Source organism: Trachinotus anak, unplaced genomic scaffold, assembly GCF_046630095.1.
Source record: "Trachinotus anak isolate AG129_WGS33_773 ecotype Australia unplaced genomic scaffold, CSIRO_AGI_Tana_v1 ptg000008l, whole genome shotgun sequence".
Taxonomy (NCBI): Eukaryota; Metazoa; Chordata; class Actinopteri; order Carangiformes; family Carangidae; genus Trachinotus; species Trachinotus anak.
In genome coordinates, this window is record NW_027273859.1 from 26,390,177 (window position 1) to 26,412,159 (window position 21,983).

General features: G+C 42.4%; 1 protein-coding gene across 1 annotated transcript in view; it reads right to left on the reverse strand.

Moving 5' to 3' along the window:
* Positions 1 to 2,546: 2,546 nt before the first annotated feature.
* The window catches only part of adamtsl2 (ADAMTS-like 2), a 37,033-nt gene continuing 17,596 nt past the window's right edge, over positions 2,547 to 21,983 (reverse strand). Inside the window, exons 4-20 of the mRNA XM_071483880.1 lie at positions 21,043 to 21,185; positions 19,686 to 19,761; positions 19,343 to 19,445; positions 18,294 to 18,439; positions 17,188 to 17,311; positions 16,912 to 16,992; positions 16,633 to 16,808; positions 13,847 to 14,150; positions 12,251 to 12,608; positions 11,012 to 11,115; positions 9,586 to 9,712; positions 9,279 to 9,492; positions 8,007 to 8,162; positions 6,724 to 6,894; positions 6,245 to 6,421; positions 4,931 to 5,075; positions 2,547 to 4,560 (exon numbers count right to left, since the gene is read on the reverse strand). Coding sequence (XP_071339981.1) covers positions 4,433 to 4,560; positions 4,931 to 5,075; positions 6,245 to 6,421; positions 6,724 to 6,894; positions 8,007 to 8,162; positions 9,279 to 9,492; positions 9,586 to 9,712; positions 11,012 to 11,115; positions 12,251 to 12,608; positions 13,847 to 14,150; positions 16,633 to 16,808; positions 16,912 to 16,992; positions 17,188 to 17,311; positions 18,294 to 18,439; positions 19,343 to 19,445; positions 19,686 to 19,761; positions 21,043 to 21,185 — 2,733 coding nt within the window. The 3' untranslated portion in view covers positions 2,547 to 4,432. The remainder of the gene's footprint in view (positions 4,561 to 4,930; positions 5,076 to 6,244; positions 6,422 to 6,723; positions 6,895 to 8,006; positions 8,163 to 9,278; positions 9,493 to 9,585; positions 9,713 to 11,011; positions 11,116 to 12,250; positions 12,609 to 13,846; positions 14,151 to 16,632; positions 16,809 to 16,911; positions 16,993 to 17,187; positions 17,312 to 18,293; positions 18,440 to 19,342; positions 19,446 to 19,685; positions 19,762 to 21,042; positions 21,186 to 21,983) is intronic.

Here is a 21,983-nt window from a genome sequence, read left to right on the forward strand (position 1 = left end):
ATTTTCTCATAATTGCTGTGTGAAGTCTTGAGCGATGGCTAAAAGCATTTTGTAAGGTCACACTGACCTTGACCTTTGACTTTTTTGACCACCAAAATCTTATCAGTTTGTCTTTGAGTCCAAGTGAACATTTGTGCGAAATCTGAAGAAGGTCCATCAAGGTGTTATTGAGATATTGTGTCCACAAGAATGGGACGGACGTCCAGATGGACGGACAACCTGAAGACAATATGCCTCCAGCTCTGACTGTCGCTGGGGCATTAAAACGTTAGCTCATGTTAACTGCATCAGTGTTAACTGCATCAGTGTTAACTACAGTATCTGTCCACCACCTTCCAGTTGCTCCAAAACATATAAAACATACCAAGAAGATGAAAGTTAGAGAGCTTGAAACTCTGCTTGATGCACAAATGGTAGAATTTTGAAAACATCTTCTGCAGTTTGAAGACTGTTGATCTTTTTTCCTGTCTTTACCTGGAAAAGGGCGGGGCTGTATTCAACAGCTGATTTTTCTCTTGTACTTTTCACATAACTGGTTATCAGATCCTGCATTTGACAGTTTTATGGACTCAGGATCAAACAGTGTGTCTCAAACATTTGTGTGTTTTATCAGGAAATTTTAAAGCTCTGGTTTTTGCTGTGCTTGTGGATCACCTTATTTCATTTACCTCTATTACATCTTTTATTATTATTATTAACATGTTTAATTGTTTCCATCCACCATGTGTGAAACGTGTTGCCTTGTTACGACACCTCACCTCTGACCTGCCATTAGAGAGGAGATATTTCCTGCCCTGAACTCAGCAGTAAACCACTGTCGACAACAAGCTCCACCTATTAAATGTTTAAGGTTGTAGATGACAGAGGCTTGTCTTGCAGCCATATTTGGGGTTGCAGACACAGAAGGAGGGCATCATGCAAGTCTCCACTCAGGATAAAGAAGTCCTTACAATAGAAACATCCATCATGTTGATCAATAAAGCTTCAGATGTAGATCCATTCTGGATGTTTTGAGAGATGAAGCTGCAGGTTCCTGAGGGAGAATGAGAGAAGAACCACTTTCATTGTTTTTATCTTTTTTTTGAAGACTTCAGTAAATGTTTTTATTCTCCTGCAGTTCTGTAAATGACAGGTTTGATGCTGTTACACTGACCAGCAGGGGGCGTCAGCTGCTACTGCCACTGCGTCTGCTGTGGCTGCTGTGTGTGAAAATGACTTCATTTAAAGTGTTAATAAAAAGATGCAGAGCTGTTTGATATCTGTGTATGGTTGTGATGCAGAAGAGCAGAGCAGAGATTAATGCCAAACAGGTTTTTTATCTGTGTTGATCCTCATTAAATCAGACAAGTCAACTTTTTTACGTCAGAGGAGGGAGGAGGACCCTCAGGAAGGATACATGTAATACAGTTATCCGAGGTTTCTCTGCTTCCATCTCTGAAATGCGCTGCCTCAATTATCATCACATTTTCAGCATCAGACCTTCACCTTCAGTCGTAATATAACAAAACAACATTTCCCAAAACAACTTGACTGAGTTTAGAGAAAAAACTAATGTTCATCTGATGTTTCTGAAATGGGGTTGTTTCAGTGAGGTTGCCAGTTTGTATCCCAAAAAACAGAGAACAGTAGATGAGAAAAGGCACTTAGTAAGAACTGAAGAGCTTTTAGCCATGAAGCTGCTTCTGCTACAAAACACTTACATGCAATTTTAAATGATTCTGAATACAAGTCATGGGCAACTGTTTTTACTTAAAGTTTTTATTGAAATGGAGTGATTAGGGGGAGGCTTGGTGGTCTTGGGGTTGCTTTGCCATGTCCTTGGGTTCGTGTGCAGACAGGGTCTGTAGTTATTCCCAATCTCTCTACTGTCTGCTGTCAGATAAAGGCCTAACATGGCCCTAGAACGAATTAATGTATAAAAATGTCTTGATTTTAGTTGTCTTCTGTTTTTCCTCTTTTTCTGTTTCATATGTGGTTCAGTTCCCCTTTTGGTTTTTCTCCATACTCTGTTGACAGTATTTTAAAAGCCTTAAAATGAGCAATCAGGACGTCTGTAACTTTGTGATGTCACAACAAAGTAATCAATGCCCTCAGCCTTGCCCCAGGCTCCGCCCACCCAGACCCACCATCCAACCTTTGATTTGATTTCTCTGAGTGTTTACCTGAAATGAACAGCCAGCCAATCAGAAGAGAGGCTCAGAGTCTCTCCTGATTGGCTGACTGACCTGTTTTTGCTAGAGCTCCAGAGAGAAGCCTGAGAGGGGAGATGTAAAACTGAGATGGTTTTTGGTTCTTAAATCCACAAATATATTTTCTTATGGATATCAACACTGGAAAAGTGTAAAATATGGGACCTTTAATTCTCACTCGATCATCCTGGTTAAAATAAATCCTCCTCATCAGCAGCTTCTGTCCAGGCTCCTTTTGAGCCCCAGGCTGATAGTTCCCAACCTTGGTTTGTTTTTATATTTACAGAGTTCATGCTCAGTCAACCTTCGCTGAATAAAAATATCAGTTCATATAAAAAATGAGAGACGAGAAATATGTTCATTTGAACTGTTATTTAATTGAAATACAAGTCAGTACGATTAGCTTTTCAGTTTATTATCAACAGTACACAATCTCCATACTTACGTTTTGTACAAAGAGGTATCAGTTATATAAAAACACAGTACACAATAGTTAGAAATGAGACATACATGTACACGTCTGAATACGTTTCAACCATACTTCAAGTGTCAGGAATCTTTCCGCCTGTGTTTGTGTTAAGTCTCTCCTCCTCCCTCACACACACAGACCAGAACTGGCATCAGTTGAACCGATGAATAACCATCGGCTGGCATCAGGAGAGTCACGATAAATGAAAATGTGCTATGACTAATAAATATGCTTCCACATCCTGCAGGTTTGCCGGCACGGCGCCAAACAACGGGGTGGAATGGAAATGTACATTTTTATATATTTTTGTTTTTTTACTTCCTGTTGGGGCCATGCCAGACACCAAACTGGAACACAATTAAATAAGATTTCATAAACAGTATCTGTATTAAATATTCTAGCCATGCAGTATATTCAGTTGAGAAATAATTTAATGGATCTTTTCATTGCAGCGATGAAGACGATGAGCGAGCTGCTAACGATGGAGGTGTGAGAGACCGTTTGACTCCCCTCTGTCTCCAACTCCACAAGTTGTTAGAGGAAGATTTCTGATCAGAGCTGAAACATTCAAGTGATAAATAATCAGCGTAACCTGTTCAAACAGGGTTTCTGGTTGAGATATGATCATCACCATCATGATCATCATGGGGGAAAAAAGAAAGAGACTGATGGAAAAACATTTTTTCATCTTAACTAATGAGACAACGTGGTCTTAGTGACGCTTCATGTTATGGGTGCATCATTTTCTGATTCTGATTTTATGGTAATATCTAACAAGTTTCCTCGAAAAACTTTGCAATTTGGTTCAAAGTTCAGGGACATTCAGTCTGACATAACAGTATAAAAGGAACAAGGTTATGAAATAATACATTAATTACAAATGAATTTGAAATATTCCGATTTATTTCTAAATAATCTCCTCAGAACTTTCCTGGAAAGAACCATAAATATAATTTGGTTCTAATCACAGTTAAAATACAGAGTGATGATTGGTACTTCCAGTTATTTGTAAAGGATAGAGACTAGAGACGTCTGTATATATGATAGCAGGTGAGCTACACATGTAAAATATGTCAACAAACAATTCAGCAAAAATGAAGAAAAAGGTTTCCATTATAAATGAATGAGTTTATATGGAAGTCTGGAAGTCCACAACTAATTAAACTAAAACACATTATTAGGAAATAACAGACCTGTGAAATAAAGTGTTATTTTTCCTATAATTTGTACCAAATTACATCTTCTTCCCAGGAAACTCTCTTGGAAAATCTAAACTCATGAAATAAAGTATCGCCTAGATTTTTCTTGTTACATGTTGGTTTTTAAATGATTTCTTCTCTTTCTTTTCGGCCTGTGACTGAAGTGATGCCACCTTGTCAGCTCAGTCACTGTCTGGTCTCATGCTGAAGTAACTAATCGAAGCTTTTAGCTGAAACGTTCTCACAATAAAAATTTAATGTTTATATATTCATCCCCAAGTTTGTCATTACACTCATGATTTTTGACCAGTTCTTTTTCTGTTTATTCCAAATAAAATTTCTTTTGGATTAACAAAATATCTGTCTGATATCAAGATGACCAGATTTCATTTTAAACTGGAAAAACTTAAATCCAAGTGGAGGAAGTTTTTCTTCATAAAAAAAACAATAAGCACTTCCAACTCTTAATCTTCCTCTCATTATTCACAGTAACTGCTGTACAAGCATAAACACACCCATGTATTTCCTCATGGTGGAGTTAGAGTCGGGTTGGAGAGAGGCTGTGGTGTCCTGGACTAGGAGGGGGGAGGTCGTACGGCGCGGCACGAGTGGCAGCAGGCCTTGCTGTAGTACCAGTGGCTGCACAGGTTGACCTTCAGAGCCAGCAGGCAGTTGGTGGAGGGACGATCCTGGCAGCTCTCATCTGGGACACAGTCAAAGTCATTTCACAACATCTGAACCCAGAACCAGTTTACACTCAAAGCAGTCCTCCTTTCCTAGCTTGATAAATGTTTTTCTACAAAACTCTTATTAAATTTAGAAATAGAAGCCAAATTATGCAAAGGGAGAAACTTTGAAAAACATCAAGAAACTGGTCGCCTTTCAATTCAAAATGTCAAACAATACTTTCAGGCTTTTCATTTCCATAAGAAACCAGTAAGAGTAAGAGACTAATCCACTGATCCAGCACAGCTCAAACCATTTCTATCTGGTGTCATTTAAGAGGGCAGCTAAACAGAAAACAGAGGAGGCGACCCGGGCTCTGTGGAGTATGTTGCTGTGTGTGTGCTCACCTGGCGGCTCAGTGGGGCAGGCCTGCAGAGTGCACGTCTGTTTGGCCACCGGCTTGGTGAGGGGGTCACAGCCTCGGACCAGCTCTCTGCCCTGGTAACACTTGACGTCCCTCATCCTCACGCCCACACCACACGTCTTGGTGCACTGAGGAGAGACACAGTGGTTGTACAGCACGTGCTCTGTTTGTTTCACTGCTGCACAGACGTTTCATGTGTCTGTCCTGCACTCACACTGCCCATACAGACATGTAATGTATGATATATATGTCCCCATAAAGAGTGATGGTGCCATATATGTTACCTACCACAGGATATATATGATCCCATATAAACATCCTCTGTTTATATGAAGATATCAGTTTATAACATGACATATGATATAACATGAAATACCCACAGTTAAATCTATACATATTAAAAATATATACATACATTTTTATTTGGAATAACATGTTGCGACCAAATATGTTAAAGATATATATTTAATCTATATATGCACGTTTATTAAAGCAACATATATATGTAAAAATTCTGGGATAAATATATATTTATATAACATATGTCTACACTATAAGCAGACATAAACAGTCATATTTGTATGGGCTAGACATTTATGTTTTATACATTTCTAATAGGTTTCCTGTATATTATTTTTTATTATTTTCCCCCCCCTATATATTACTATATGTATTTTGTACATGTGTTTTATTTCATATGTGCATAAATTACATGTATGGAAATTTAATATATGTACATATATTACATCACGTATGGAAAAAATATAAAGACATATGCAAACATAGTAGAGAGAGGAAATAAAATAAGGTAGAGATGTAATTTAAAGTCTAGTAAGTAAGTTTGAGGTTTGTCTATATTTGTCTATGTCTATATATCTATATTTTTTCGATGTAAAAGATTAAAAAGGTGGCATCTCTGTCTTATCATTAAAAACACTTATTCTTCTTTGCACATATTTGCCTAATTTATTATAATGTATTTTATGTTCAGAAAGGGAACAGCCTGTGCAGTTTATAAGAGCAGAAAGATGAAGGGAAATATAAAAAAATTATGGACCTGATTCAGCAGAACCTGTGAATTTCACTTTGATACAACTGTGTATGCTGCAGACTTCAGGCTACAGGCTTCAGCTGCTGTCCGTCATCGAGGAGCAAGAGACAGGTTTTTACAGCCACTTTTCAGGATTTAAGCTGTAGAGCTCATTATAAGGCGTTTGCTCAGGGGGAAACAGGCTGTGATTCACTCTCTGTGCCAGAGGTGTGAAGGTGAGGTGTGTGTGTTGTGCGTTGCCCTCACCTCAGACCAGGGGGTGGTGTACCATTTGAAGCACGGCCTCTCGAAGCAGGTGTTTTCCTCCTCAGGCTTCTCGCCGCCTCCGCACGCTTCGTCGTCAAAGATCTGGAACTTTCCTCCACTGATGCCGACGCACAGGACAATCCTTCGCTTCACGCCGCGGCCGCAGGTTGTGTTGCACTGGAGGCAGGAAAATAAAAGTTACTGGTATTCATGTCTGAGCATGTTGTGGGTTTTTAGATTCCCACCTTCCCACAAGCCCCTGAATACACCACAAGAGACAGATTTCCCAGCCTCAGCTACATGACAGCTGCTGACCAACAGTCCAAAACCCAAAGATTTCATTTCTGGTCATGTAAATAGAGAAAAACAGTAAATCTTTACATGTGAGAAGCTGGAGAACCAGAGAATTACTGACAAGTGACAGTCAAATATCAAAATTGCTGTTAATTGATTGTCTGTCAATTAACAATCAGCCTCACCCTCTCCCAGTCTTGGCTCAGCCAGTGTGGAGCACAGTCCCTCTCCCCACAGGGGTGGATGGCCAGCGGCTTGTTCTCCACAGGGCACTGGTTCTCAGGCACCACTCGACCGTCCGGAGCCTTACAGTACACGTGACGCAGCATCTTCCCCTGGCCGCACGACCCCGAGCACTGCAGCGACAGGGGGTCAAAGGTCAGAATGCGTGACTCATGAGAAATTCACAGCAGCTTCCCAGTTTCCATTACCTCCTTGAGCCAAGATTTGTCATGGAGCTCAGAGTCATCGTTAACGTCACACGAAGTCAGATCAGGTCACTTCACATCACACTGGGTGAAGTGAGATGGCATCAAACACATCAGAGGAAAAAACCACATCCTGTCGCAGTCATTTCAATTCACTCAAATATTTTTAGGGACATGTCCCCACTGTCCGTATATGAACCTACACCCTTCTTGTGGAGGCAGAAATCTAGAAACTAGAAGAGATAAGTTAGAAAATCTGTCTGTTTGTTGCGATTTGGATGAACTGACCTTTCAAAGTAAAATAAAACTTCACAACAGGTTCACACAGATAACTCATGTTCAATTTTTTTTGTCATTTTTAAGAATGCAATTCATTTACACATTTATACATGTAATATAACAAACATCTCTCAGTAAAAACACAGATTTACTGCAGTTACTGTTTTATCTTAGATTGCACATCTGTACATAATAAACTGGTAAATCAGTTTATACGAGAGATGCAAAGTTACATCTGCTCACAGTTGGAAATTTCCTAAATAATAATAAACACCACTGACCTAACATTAGCTGTAGCTTTGGGAATTATATTTTACAGTGTGCACAGAGCGTTTCTCAGCCCTTTGTTTGGCTCCACGGTTGTAAATTAGACCTGAAAGTTTCCAGACTTTGACTTTGAATGGAACATCCGAAACTAAATTTGTCTGTACAACACAATAAAAGACATAAATTCACACTGTGATACTTTTAGCAGTTAGTTTCCCACTGAAGTAAAGACAGCTGGGATCAGAGAGCTGTTTCTTCTTTAACAACCGTTATCAATCTCAAAAAATATTGGATGGAGGAAAACGTGTTCAAATATCAGGGAAAGTTTTTAAATGAATGACTCAGACACAGGTTTTAAGAATAATCCTCAAAATCAAGATCAACTATTTCTTTTTCTACTGAGAGCAGCAGCTCATGTTCCCTGGTTGCGGATAATGGGAATAAAAAACAAAACACAGTCACTCATGTAAAATCATGTACATAAAGACACTCACAGGTCCCCACTCAGACACAGTCCAGTGGCGTTCACAGGGCGGTCCGGTGCAGTTTTTGATGTTTGGTGGTTTGGTCATCGGGTCACACGCTCTGGTCTCATCAGAGCAGCGGACATCGCGGGTCACCTGGGCTTTGCGGCCACATTTAGCAGGACACTGGATGGAGGAGAGGCGCAGAGGGACAAGCTGAGTATTACCAACACATATTCAGCAAATAAAAACTGCTGTCATGTGGCAGCTTGAGATGCCACAGTTTGTCATCAGATGGTCACAGTACAGCTGCTGCTAATGAAGCGCTCTTGAGTGAGACATCTGAGGTCGAGCTGCTCAAGTCGACCTCATTTGGAGCCATTTTTAATCACTTGGAAAAGTTTTGCTTTTAAAGAGTCTGAAATTCACTGGAAAGACAAGAAAACAAACATCTGGAGAATCTGAGGAGATACTGATTAAACTTTTAGTGGACTGAATATTTAATATGAATTGGCAGGAAGCTGGCAAACAAACTAACTGCAGTAACTATGCTGCTCAGTTCAAGTATTAGAGCCATTATTTCTGTGCTCATTGTTGTTTGATTATAAAGCAGGTCTAGGTTCTATATTAATACTGTGAAAGTATCAAAGCCTCAGTCCACAGAGAAATGCACACAGCCTGTATTCAGAGACTGAGCCTTAAAACCAGCCGTCAGGACCAGAATTTGGTTTCTCTGAGTGTTTACCTGAAATCTGCTGTATTTTCTAACAGTCATGTTTGCTTATATTTTGCTAACAACACAAGTGACTCATGATGTTCAGCTACAAAAAAATAATGAAATAAAAGAGAAAATATTAAATGTTCAATAGAAATGCACTGAGAGCAGCTGATTGTGTTGCTGTGTTTGTACATTTCATTTTTTGTGTGCTTTACAAACCCTAATGGCTCAAATCAGACCTGGGTTTTTTGTTGTGTACTAGGTGAAGAGTTCATCAGTGACCACAATCAGACTGCAGCAGACAGTCTGACCAGCACAAGAGAAAGTCCTTTTGAATGATGGAGGGAACAGAACAAAAATCAAAATGAACCAAATAAAACAAAGAAAAAATTCAAAGGTAAACAACTGATAACAAAAAGTGTTAATGACATGACAAGAGAAAATGTGGAAAAACTAAAACCTTCAGTTCAGTCGTAGAGCAGAACCAGGACAGTACTGTGAACGTGAAACACACCCCTCCTCTGTTTGTGTACTTGCTCCTCATGTTTACATGTTGTGGTTTCATTCCCAGCAGGGTGACGTACCTCGGTCCACTCGGCCACCTCCCACTGTGGGCCGCAGGCGGGACTTTTGCAGGCCCGTCTCTCCACGGGTCTCTCCAGGTCGGCCAAGGTGCAGAGGTCGCTGTAGACGGAGCTGTCCAGGCCTGGCGAGAGCATCTTCCAGCAGCGGACCTGACGAAACTGGAACCCCTCCCCACAGGTCCTGGAGCACTCGCTCCAGCTGCTCGCCTCCCACCTGAACATCAGTTCCACTCAGATCAAGCCTCAGATTTTATAACAGCAGGAAATACTGCACTGTTGAGCAGCTTGAACAGTTTCTGGTCTCTACCTGGGCTGACACTCTCTGCCAATACAGAAGTCGTGGACCGGCTCTGGTCTGGTCAGAGCGTCGCAGTACATGTCGTGCACCTCGACGCCGTCGTAACGAACACATGTGACGAAGGACTTTGATACTCCTGGACAAGGGAAGGCTTATTTATATAGCACATTTTATACACAGAGAAAGCTCAATGTGCTTTACATAAAGAAAAGAAAGAAGAAATAAAGACGTTATTAAAGAACTGAAGAAGAGTTTTTCACAACTGGGTCACAACACACACACACACAGACACACAGATGATTGTTTTAGCACATTTGTATTGTCTGACCTTATTTTACACTGTTATTTATGGTGAAGCTCTATATCTGGGTTGCAGTCGGTATTATTCTCACGAGTCAAGATATCTGTTGTGAGGAAGGTCACACACACGATCATGTGTGGGCGCGCCACTAAACGAGTGTCAGAGCGGCAGCCTGAGTCTGAGTGTGAGCTTTGATCAGATGGTGCAGAGTGTGATCTGATTTCAACAGGGTGAAGACAGGTGACAGTTGTTACAGGCCCAGCTTTCCCCTTGAAGGCAGGGGCCTTGTGGGTAACCTGTGTGATGGGAAGCAGATCTCGCTCATGTGTCTGTGAGTGAGAAGGTAGTGCACGCTGTTGAAGCCACATCAAGATGGCAACATCAGAATCAGAATCAGAATCAGAATACTTTATTGATCCCCAGGGAGAAATTAGGTGACAGCAGAGATTAGAGTATAACATAATATTATAGAGGTAAAGATAAATATAAACTATAAACATAAAATGCAAAAAAATGTCCTGATACTGTGATATATAAATAAAAAACAGAAATATGTAAATTAATATGTAAGATTAATATGTGCGATTATTTATTGAAAGGTGATTACTACTATGAGAGTTAATATATGCAAAATAAATATAAATGCAACAATATATGGTGTAATTGCACAGTTTAAAATTGCATTCGTCAAAACAACAGTCAAATAATTGCACTTGGCACTGCACAGATAGTAGAAATGTTAGAAGTAGAAGTATTTACATCTCTCTCTGTAGCTGCGCACTTTGAATTGCAGTTTTGTGTGAAGGGGGTGAATAAATACAGTGACTATAATATACAAATATACAATATAGATATAAATGCAATAATATATTGTGTAGTCAGTAAAAAGTGTCTAGATAACAACATTAAAGTTAAAGTGAAGACACTGAAGGGAATAAGGTTCCTCAGCGACAGCTTGTTACCAGCGGAGTTCACGAGTGAGGCTAAACAACACGGGCGCTCCCAACCACAGTTTGGGGCCTAGCGGCGGGAAGGAGGTAACATAGTAAAGGATATGATGCTTTATTATCTAACTGCCTGTGGATCTTCAGTGTGTGTGTGTGTGTGTGTGTGTGTGTGTGTGCGCGCATTTACCTATAGAGCATGTCATGCTGCAGGGCTCCTGAGAGGAAAGTTTCCAGCGATACATATCTGCAGCGCTCAGCTTCAGGTTCTTCTGGTTGAGCCTCTGATTCCCCCTGACACACACACACACACACACACACACACATCCACAACATGTGAGGAAAGGACAACTTAAGCTGTATCTGTAGCAGAATTTATCCTTGTGTTCTTGTGACAATCTGACGGGAACATGTGCTGCAGACGCTCAGTGGAGACGTGGATCACGCTTTCACACATTTCCCACCATTAGACTTCACTGCATCTGCTGTGTGTCCATCGTCCTCTACAGACCAGACAATAAACCTCTCAAAGCTGCAGGTAGATTCTCAAAAGACGCACTTTCAGAGAAATGGTCTTTTCAGGACATTTAAGGATACTAAGTGTAGCTCTCTCGCTCTCTCTCTCTCTCTCTCTCTCTCTCTCTCTCTCTCTCTCTCTCTCTCTCTCTCTCTCTCTCTCTCTCTCTCTCTCTCCCAGGCCTCAGACTACCACAGTGTGACAGCTGATTCACAGCCTGCATCCCGGCAGACGCACTTTGTTTTTTCATCACATCACATAAAAGTCATGTGCACATTCTTGTCATAACACGGGGTCGCTCCCCTCCCGCCTCCGCCAGACGTTTATTTGAAAATCACAGGCACTTTGAGTTATACCTCGTCGGCATCCCTCCGTGTAAGCCAGACTGATTCCTGCACCTTATTTTCTCCCCAGAGGTGACTGCAGTCTGACAGCAGACTTTCCCCCCTTTGCATCATATTTTTCTCTTTTCTTACAAATACCTTAAATTATTTGTTTCTAAGTGTAGCTGCCCCCCCCCCCCCCCTCACTGTGCTCCTCTGCTCTGCTCGTTTCCTCTCCTCTCTCTGTCTCTCAGAGGAAAGAAAGGGCGTGTCGTGGTGCGTTTTATAGCAGCTGGCTGCAGAGCTGCTGAAGCTGTGTTTGGACACATGAATTATAAATATGATGAAGACAAAACCTGCGAGGTCTACAGCACATACATCTACCTGTCTAACTGCCTTACTGCCTGTATATCTACCTGTCTGTACAGTGTATCTACAGTACCTGTCCACCTGCCTGTATTCCTGTCTCTCTGCATGTCTAATCTAACTGCTTTATCCTTTGTGTTATACCTGTCTCCCTGTTTTACTTCCTGCCTGTCTGTTACGTCCTGTCAACCTGACTCCTCTTACCTTTGCTCTGTCAGATTACCTGGTTCTGTTGGAGCGGCTGGAGGTCCTCCCACCGCTCTGCACCGTCTTGTTCTGGTATAAAGTGTCTCCGCTGTCGTTGCGTTTGCGGCCCAGAGTGAACTCCAGCGTCTCGTTTGAACCGAAGTCTCGCTCCAGGCTGCTCAGGTCCATCTCCGCTGGTCCCACCTCAGACGAGAACAAGCTGTCTCCCTCTGTCAGCAGCTGATTGGTTGAGATGTTGATGAGCAGCTCATCAGGGCTAATTCGACCGTCCAGCAGGACCCTCCAGATGAGGTTTGGGGAATCTGGCCCTGGATCCAGGGGTCCACCGACAGGGGCAGGTTTGGCTGTGCTGCCTGTGTGGCTGCTGTTTCCCTCTGATGGGTCAAAGTGGAAAAGTTCAGCTATGCTTGGAGAACAAATCTTATCAGTGTTGATCATGTTTCCACTTGAGAATATAATTTACATTCAGCAGCTGACTGCTCACTGAGATAAGACTTTATTCACAAGATGTAAAGAGACTCAGGCGAGTAGCAGCTGAGTGGGAGTCAGCACGTGAAGACGCTGACGACTGTGGTGATGAAGAAGGCTGTGACACATCCCTGAACTATGAGAGAACCAGTTTGTTAAGTTTCTGTTGAAATCCAATCACTTAAACCCTAAACTGAAAAACAAGACAACACTGTGGCATGCTGCTCACAGGCAGGAAAGACTAGAGCGGTCAGGCCTTCGCTGCTAGCCAAACGGCCGAGCCACTGTTTTTCCATTTATACAAACCGGTTCCAGCTTTGTTTGTTTCTGCTCCCATTTTCCTTTTATAGGCCAGCCCAGGTTAGGACATTGACAACCACTTATCCTTAGACTTGACCAGTCCATAACACTGATATTACCTGTGCTAGTCTGCACTATTGTTATCAAAAATGCTTGTTTTCTTCAGGCCCAGTATACACCAGGTTCAACGGCCTGAATCTGGCCCAAATACAGTGAGATGCTACTTCCACTTTAACCAATTCTGGCAAACACAGATAATCTTCCAGGTGTCAGTCAATACCGGGGGATAAAAGCCAGACTTTGCCCAGATGTGGAAATACATGGGCCAGACTCGGGCCGAGGAGCCAGGCATATACTGGTCCAGAAGTTTCATTTTGCTCTCTGTGTCTCTGCTCTGTAGTGTGACATCAGCCTGTGTAGGAAAATGTATGGTGAGCCTTTTAACCACCTCTCCATCTCATCTCACCGCTCGGAGCGCTGGTGTAATGGCCTCGACAGTCAGCTGAGCGAGCTGAGAGCCCGCAGGAAGGCCATTACCGCTCATGTTTGTGATGCAGCCACTTTCTTAAAAGGAGAAAACACCACGAAACTCTGAATTTTTCATCCGCTCCTGATCTTCTTTATGTGTCCACACCATCAATAATGCAGAGCTTCAAAGGGCCATCTCACACACGTCCAGAAAAAGAGAGTGAGATAGTGGAGCGGATTAAAAATCTGACCTATTTTGTCTCGTCTGCCAATAAACCAACTTCTGATTCATTCGTCATCCTTTCATTTTTTTCCTGTCTCACACACCGTCCCCCTCTCTCTTATTGTAGATGATGTAACACACACTGGTCCCCACCTGTAAATTTTGGGGCAGCTGCTGCATCCTGGTCGCAGTCGATGGCTGCTGTCTCCTCATACACCTCGTTGGTCTCCTGGCCCTTCTGCCCGTCTGCACCTGCCGGCTCCAGCGGGCCCTGAGGGACCACCTGCTCATAGACACTGCTGTTAGGGGACAGCAGAGTCCCCATCTCCACTGACACCTCACCAGCTGAGGTGTCTGATCCGGTGTAGACAGGAGGAGGTGGGATGGGAGGCAGGGAGTCCCGCAGGACGGTGTACTCGTAGGTGATGTACGGGGTGCGACCGTTCTGGTTCCACACCTGAGCGATGACAGGTCACATGAAGACTTTTGCACACAATATCTGTTTAAAGTGTAATCCATTATAAAAAAAGTAACTCTATATGTATAAATTAACTTTAGATGTAGGGGAGATGAGCATATTTTTTATTAAGATGATGTTTCCTGAGACAATGTGCAGTATAGCCAAAGGACTTTTTGCAGGATTGTTGTAAAAGACAACATTACATGCATGTTGTTGTGCTGCAAACTTGGTTTAAATTACCAGACACACCATAAACACCACACACACCCTGTCATCTATAACCAACCACTCCTCCAACCTGAATAACACTGTTCGTTTTTATCAACCCTCTGATACGACCCATACGAGTGTCTCCTGAAATGGCGCCCCTATAGAGGTGGGTGTACCGGACCTTGGTTGTCATGGTTGCAATAATAATCACGCAGACTGTACCAACAGCAGCGTACCTAAGTTTCTTGCCGTGGTTACTTTAATAATGGTCATGGCTTGGTTAGGTTTAGGAAAAGATGGTGATTTGGGTTAAAATAAGTACTTCCTCAACATTAGACAATCTTTGTTGTCATGGTTACAATAATAACAATGAACAGTCATGGATAACAGAAACAACATAAACTGCTACTTTCACATGGGAATCAAACACCGCACTCCTACGTCATATTCCCATCCATCCACCCCAACCTCCTCCTGACTACGTCGCCGCACTTTTCCCTTTGCTCCTGTCATCATTACTACGACCACTAGATGTCGCCTAGCAACAAAACATAAGTTTGGGTCATAATAACCTGCGGCACAGACGACCTCTGGGCTCCTTTTTTACAGGACAGTCTCTCCGTAACAGACGCTACAGCCCGCCACAGCTTTACACTAGATTTAAGGTCATTGTTTAGAGGGAGAAGCTTTTTAAAGCCAGACAATCTGATGCATATGATGAAAGTAAATCCAGATATGGAGCCGAGTCCCGATCATCTTTCCTGTTAGCGAAGACAAATTGGCGGAGTTGTGGTGAGGATCTGCAAGGATCCAGCGTCCTGCAGAGAGATCTATCAAACCTGGCCTGTGACTGGATTTATATCCACTGTCAGAATCCAAGGCCTGTGCTCAATCAGCCCGACACAGACTCACTGTTGTGTCTGAGTTTCATTTACATATTAGTCATTTTCTCTCTTAAAGAGGAGACGATACACACAGCTTGGGTATTTGTGAGCTGCTACATCATTTTCATTCACTTTAATCACACATGAGCATCTTGTTGCCAGGAAATATGTTGGCAGTCTCACCCTCCTCCCTAAAAAATATTGCTTCATGAGTCAGCAGTCTTTGTCAGTGACCTTTATTGAGTTTAAGAGTTAACAACAGCAGCCTAAAGCTTAATTCTTGGGCTTCTTAATTTACAATTATCCAACAAGGACTGCCAAGACCAACACAACAAATATGCCTTTGTTTCTGTGATTTAAAGGGCTTTGGAGAATCAAGTGTAATGAGGAGTTTGTTTCAGACAGGCATAGGTCAGGGGTCAAAGTCTCCTTCATAGAGTGTGTTTTTCTCCTGAGAGGCTTGACAATAGTGGAGATGTATTTACATTGTACAGATGTATTTACATTGAAGGATATGTCCAATGACGTTCATACGAAAAAACCCACTACAGCTGCTGTGAGTGATGACAAACAACATATACTGTATCTCCACAAAGTCCATCAGAGTACACAATCATTTATCTGATGACTAGAGAGTCAGCTGTCTGTAGGTGTGAGGATAAAGTGCAGGACAACCTGACCTGAACATAGTGTCTAAATTTTTGTCTGAACCCAACCCAACCCAGGGGGTCCTGTTGGTTTCAGGTGAGGTATCCACCCTCACTGCCCCCACCCTTTAACAGGTGAGTGCAGCCCAGAGGTCGTCTGTGCAGCAGGTTATTATGACCGATAAGTTACATTTTTATTGTTGTAGTAGTAATGATGACGGGAGCAGAGGGAAAAGTGCGGTGACGTAGTCAAGAGGAGGTTGGGGTGGACGGATGGGTCAACACAACACAGGAACATGACACAGGAGAGCGGGGTTCGATTCCCATGTGAAAGTAGCAGTTTATGTTGCTTCTATAATCCATGACCGCTCGTTGTTATTATTGTAACCATGACAACAAAGATCGTCTAATGTTGAGGAAGTACTTATTTTAATCCAAATCACCATCTTTTCCTGAACCTAACCAAGCCATAACTGTTATTATAGTAACCATGGCGACAAAGGTAGGTACACCGCTATCCCTACAGTCCGCGTGTTTATTATTGTAACCATGACAACCATGGTCCGTTATGTCCTGCCTCCGCAGGGCTGCTATTTCAGGAGACAGACCTATGGGTCGTAGCAGAGGGTTGAAGAAAGCGACCTGTGTGGTTGTTCAGGTTGGAGGAGTTGTTGGGAGAGTGAGGAGGAGCGAGTGGAGTTACAGTGAGGGGGGGGGCTGGAGGGAGATTTGGTGTACCAGAATATTGATGGCCTGATCAATGGGGCCTTTGGCAACAATGTACTCGATCCCGGTCTCGTACACATCCATGGGCCGGCGGTACTTGAAGACAGTGCCAGCAGCGTGGAAGTTCTGGGGACTGTCCACCTTGTAGGCTCCATTAAAGAAGAAGTTTCCCGCCTGGTCGGTCACAGCTGGGGAACGAGATCAACAGCAGACATTTTGAAAGAGAGTTAATGTTCTGTGTGTGTGCGTGTGTGTGTGAGTACGAGGAAAAGAAGAAGTATGCCAACCCACCTAAAACATCAGCTGACTTCTTCCTCTCAATGATCTGGATGTCCCATGATCCCTCAGGGATTTGAGTGATGAAAGAGTAACCTAGGGAGCAAGAGGTGGTGAACATTACCTGTAATCCTGTGCTTTTATTTATTTCCTTTATTTAATCAAAAGGATTGTTGTTAAACCCCTAATGACCTTAGTCAACTTCATCTTCATTTATCTCTAAATGATATGAAATATAAAACCAGACATGCAGTCTCATTAAAACATCTGTGGGAGGACAGCTGAACTCACCCAGAGTTGTGGCCCCGCGGCGGAAGTTTCCGGTGACTCTGCTGCAGCTGCTGCCGTCCCCCTGACAGACCCCACACTTATCCAAAGTGTTGGAGGAGAACAGTACGCCGTCACATCCAATTGGCTGAGCAGCAAAACAGGAGTGGAAGTACAGAGGATGAAATAAAATTTTTTAGAAATCTAACATGGTACTGAAAGAGAAGCAGTTAATATTTTCTAGAAGACATCAGATTATTTGGAAGGTGATCAAAAACATTAAGTGTGACATAAAGTGAATCATCTGCTTCCGTTGTCTCTGACACATTCATTTTATTATTATTATCTTTTTATTAACTCATGTTTCGTGTCTGCATGTTGTGTTTTCATATTAACATTTATGGCCAGAGCTCATGTCATAAAGTTCATCAACCTTAAAGAAAGAAGTGACGGTAAATGCATCAGAGGTGTCTGCAGCCTTAGAAACAAATTACTACAAATTACACACAATTATTACTATAACTATATAGTAACTATAACCCAAAAATAAATTCAGAAAAGAATCAAATGTTTGCAGCACAAACAGAAACAGTTTCATGTCCATATCTGTTTCCCTCACTCTGTATCATCCTCATCACACGGTGGCTCTGAGATGAACATGTGTAAAGACAGGTTTGAAGGGGTGCACGAGGTTAAACTCAGTCTGTCTGGCAGAAAACTTCACTACAGGAGAGGATATGACACCCTGGATGTCACGTATGTCACTGTTGTGTACATAAAACAATCTGTCCAAACATTACAGTTACATACTAAAACAGCAGCCATGTTAATATATAAAAAATGACAGTGGGATAATTATAAAAATGTCAAGAAGGGAGAGCAGTGTGCATTTATGGTGTTTGATGCATTTAATTTGAAAATCTCATCACACTGGTACACTTCCTTTAATTTAATCATTTCAGTTCATTCATTTCTCTGTGGTTTCTACTGTGTCAGCAAACTGAGAAAACACCACAGCAGCTACTGTCCAGGCTGCTGATTATACAGTGGTGCTGAAAACTGATCGTGGAGCGAAACTTCTTTTAAAGGAAGTAAAACAAGGTGCAAAGTAAATGAGAAGCTGGACTCACCTCACACTTACCGTCCACGCAGACGCCACGGTAGCTGCTGTACTTGCAGGAGGTGCCGTCTCGCGCCGTCACCATCAGCTGCCTCTGGCCGTCGGTCGTGGTGCAGTGGAGGTCGCAGGGGTTACTGGAGATGTGAACATAGTCGTCTAGAGAGGAGCACAGGTCAAAGGTCACTACCAGTGAAAATGTTTCTACTCTTACCTACATATTCCTAATTATTATGCTGACTCTCTGTTCCTGTTCATACCTTGGTTGTCGTGGTCACAATAATAATGGTCATTGCTTGGTTAGGTTTAGATAAAGATGCTGATTTGGGCTACAACAAGTACTTCTTCGACATTAGACGATCTTTGTTGTCATGGTTACAATAATAAGAACGAGCAGTCACGGATAATAGAAACAACAACTGCTACTTTCACATGGGAATCGAACACCGCTCTCCTGTGTCATATTCCTGAGTTTTGTTGACCCATCCGTCCACCCCAACCTCCTCCTGACGTGGACTTTGTTGCTCTATAAACTACGTCACTGCACTTTTCCCTTTGCTCCTGTCATCATTACTATGACCACTGCTGCTCAAACAATCTATCGGTTTGTTTTGTACAGCAGGACAGTCTCCAATGACACATACAACAGAGAGTGTCCTTGCACTTGGATTTGTGGGGCTTCAGAAGTGCGTCAAACTCTTGTCTCCCCTGTGTCTCACTTTGCACATTCCCCACAAACTTCTACCACGAGGAGGAGAGATGGAGTCGTGAGGTCTCTCTCCACTCAAGCGATCTCATTGGTTTGCATTTTACCTGATTCATCTCCTCTTCCTCAACCCATATTTTATTCCTCCTTCCCCAACACTTCAGTCATTGTCTATACTAACAAATAAAAGCCCATCAGGTCGATAATAAAAGCACATCAAAGGACAATATAGGCCTTAAACAGTCATATAAAGGATGCTGCTGGTTTGGATGCAGGGCACGCTGAGACCTCATTCACCTGTGGTCTGTTTAATGGGGTGAGGAGAGGGTGTCAAGGCGTTTTATGAGTGTTATTACCAGGATACAGAGGTTTCCACTGGTAGCTCCTCCCATTGTAAAGCTGGGAGTTGAAGGACCAGCACTGCTCCTCTCTGAAGCTCCTCCCTGTAGCAGGACATTCCTGCAGAACACAGAGAGTGCAGCCCATTAAAACCGGCCTGTTTCACACATGTTAAGACTCATTTTTATGGTATGTTTTACAAATAAATTCTTTTGAAGCGTTTGTTTGCTCAGGGATGGTTTTCTGAGCAGACTCGATCGCTCAGCTTAAACAGCGACGTCCAGTCACAGCCACAGTCCTCTGCTGTGGACTGAGCTGTGTTTGCTTTAATAAAGAGGTGAAATGAAGTGTGAGACTCACTTTAGTGTTGCAGAGGTGATACTTCTTAGCAGTTCCCGTACAGGTCATGTTGTCTTTCCCAGCAGCAACTTTCTTTCTTTGGACAGAAAAAAAACATTTTAAGAGTTAATAACAATAATATCAATGATAATGAAGCACAGCAGAGTGCAGTTCACCTCAGATCTACTCATTTATGACACTATTCTACAATTTGAAATGTTTCTGTTGCACTTCCTGTTTTATTTTGTTGTCTCTAACCTTCCCCTCTCATTTCAGATTTACACTTCCTCCTACTGTGTGTTTCCCACTCCTGTGATTGTTGATCCCGCCCCTAACGTGTTGCACCTGCATCCAGTTGTCTTCCCCTCTCCCAGTGTATTTAGCCTGCAGGCATTTTGAGTCCTCGCCTTGAGGTTGTGATAACTGCTTCAAGTTTAATATCAGTTTATATTCTTTGTTTAGTTTCTGAAAAATAATCCAACATATTTGCACTGTACTGCATGTGTGTGCGAGCAGAAGGTGCATGTACACACAGATAGATCACAGTACAGCCAGTGTAACCTCTGAGTGGGTGACTTGCACAGTTACAATTGCGTTTATGTGTATATGTATGTGCGTGCGTGTGTGTGTGTACATGATTTATTAATTTGGTGCAGACCAAAATCTGTTCAGTCACATTGTGAGAACTTATGTCCGTCTGGTTAAGACTTTGTTTTAAGGTTATAGTTGGAGTAAGGTTAAGGTTGAAGGACTAGTTAGAACATTTGGAGAAATATGTTTATTTGTTTTCAGATCAGAAGATTGATGAGCTGGATCAATAGATCTTCGAACGCATTATGTCGTCTGGCGCTTCTCAAAGTAAGACGTGCTGTGTGTACAGTGTGTGACGACCACTGCAGATTGGGAGACTACACAGACGTCCCATCACAAGGAGCATAATGTTATCACTATGGCAACCAGAGACCATCACACCAAAACGTTGACACTCTGACCCATGAGTTCTCAGCAGTTTTACTTCGTTAGATGAGTTCAGTCCCATGTGTGACCTCAGCTACACACCTGTAAAGTGTCATGACTGTATCTTGCAGGTTGTGATGTTATTGTGTTGGTGTAGCAGCAAGATGTTGTTCTCAAGGTTTGCAATGAAAATGAAAAATGAAAAGTGCGTGTGTGTACTTGTACTTGCTACATAGTAAGGACCAAAATAAGTATTTTACTAACAGAGTGAGGACATTTTGGGAAAGTGAGGACATTTTTGCCGGTCCTCACTTTTTGAGACACCTTCAAATCACATTTTGAGGGAATGCATTATGTCAATGAGTGTCCTCACAAAGACGGAAGTACAAGTATGAGTGTGTGTGTGTGCAGACTGACTGACCTCTGTTTGAGGCAGTGTCTCTCCTGTGACATCACTCCGCCTCCACAGGTACGAGTGCAGGCTGTCCACTTGGCCCACTCTCCCCACCAGTATGTGGTCACCTCCAGCTCCTCCTCCAGACTGTTGGAGGCCACACCATCCTCCTTCACACAAAGTGCAGAAGAAGGACTGTTGGTGTTTACGCTGCACCTGACTACATTACATTACATTATTCCCTCACTTACAGCTTTGTCCGCAGCTCTGCACTTACAAGTGCAGTTTTGTGTAAAGGGGGTGATTAAACACAGAGTGATTTTGAGTGGTACAGTAGTGTGTAATGACCCACTGCTTACCCACATCACCAAATTCCCTTGGGCCACACACCACCAGGGGCTGAGCAAAGAAACCATCCAAATGTGGCTGCACGACTGAAGCCACAACACAACTTCTGAGCTCCGAGGTTTTTGTAGATGTGTGATATTTGGTTTCAATTCTCTCACGATCCCAATAATAGATCTTACATATTACATGGCTGGTTGGGTTTTTTTAACCTTTGTATACTGTATATCTAGGCAGAGGCGGACACCACAGCTCTATTACATGAGTCAGAGTGTAGATACTCCTGGTCAAATATGACTCCAATACATCAATTTGGCTTGTGGTGGCATTTCATTCGTGTGGTGTTTTTATTCTAAGTGTGTTTTGGTTTGTTTTATCTTTCACAGGTAGAATACTACCAATGTCCCACCCGTGGTATGTTGGCTCTCTAGTTATGGTTACAAGTGTCGCCTCTTCCCTCTTTTCTGTTTAACTTTTAGTAAATGTTCTAATAACAAACAAACAATAAGTTACAATAACAAGAGTTAATACTAGTCTAGTATTTGTTGAAGCAGTAACAACAGTGGTTGTAGAGGTTGATTCCACCGTGTAAAGCTGCTGTATAAAGGACTGGACCATCAGAA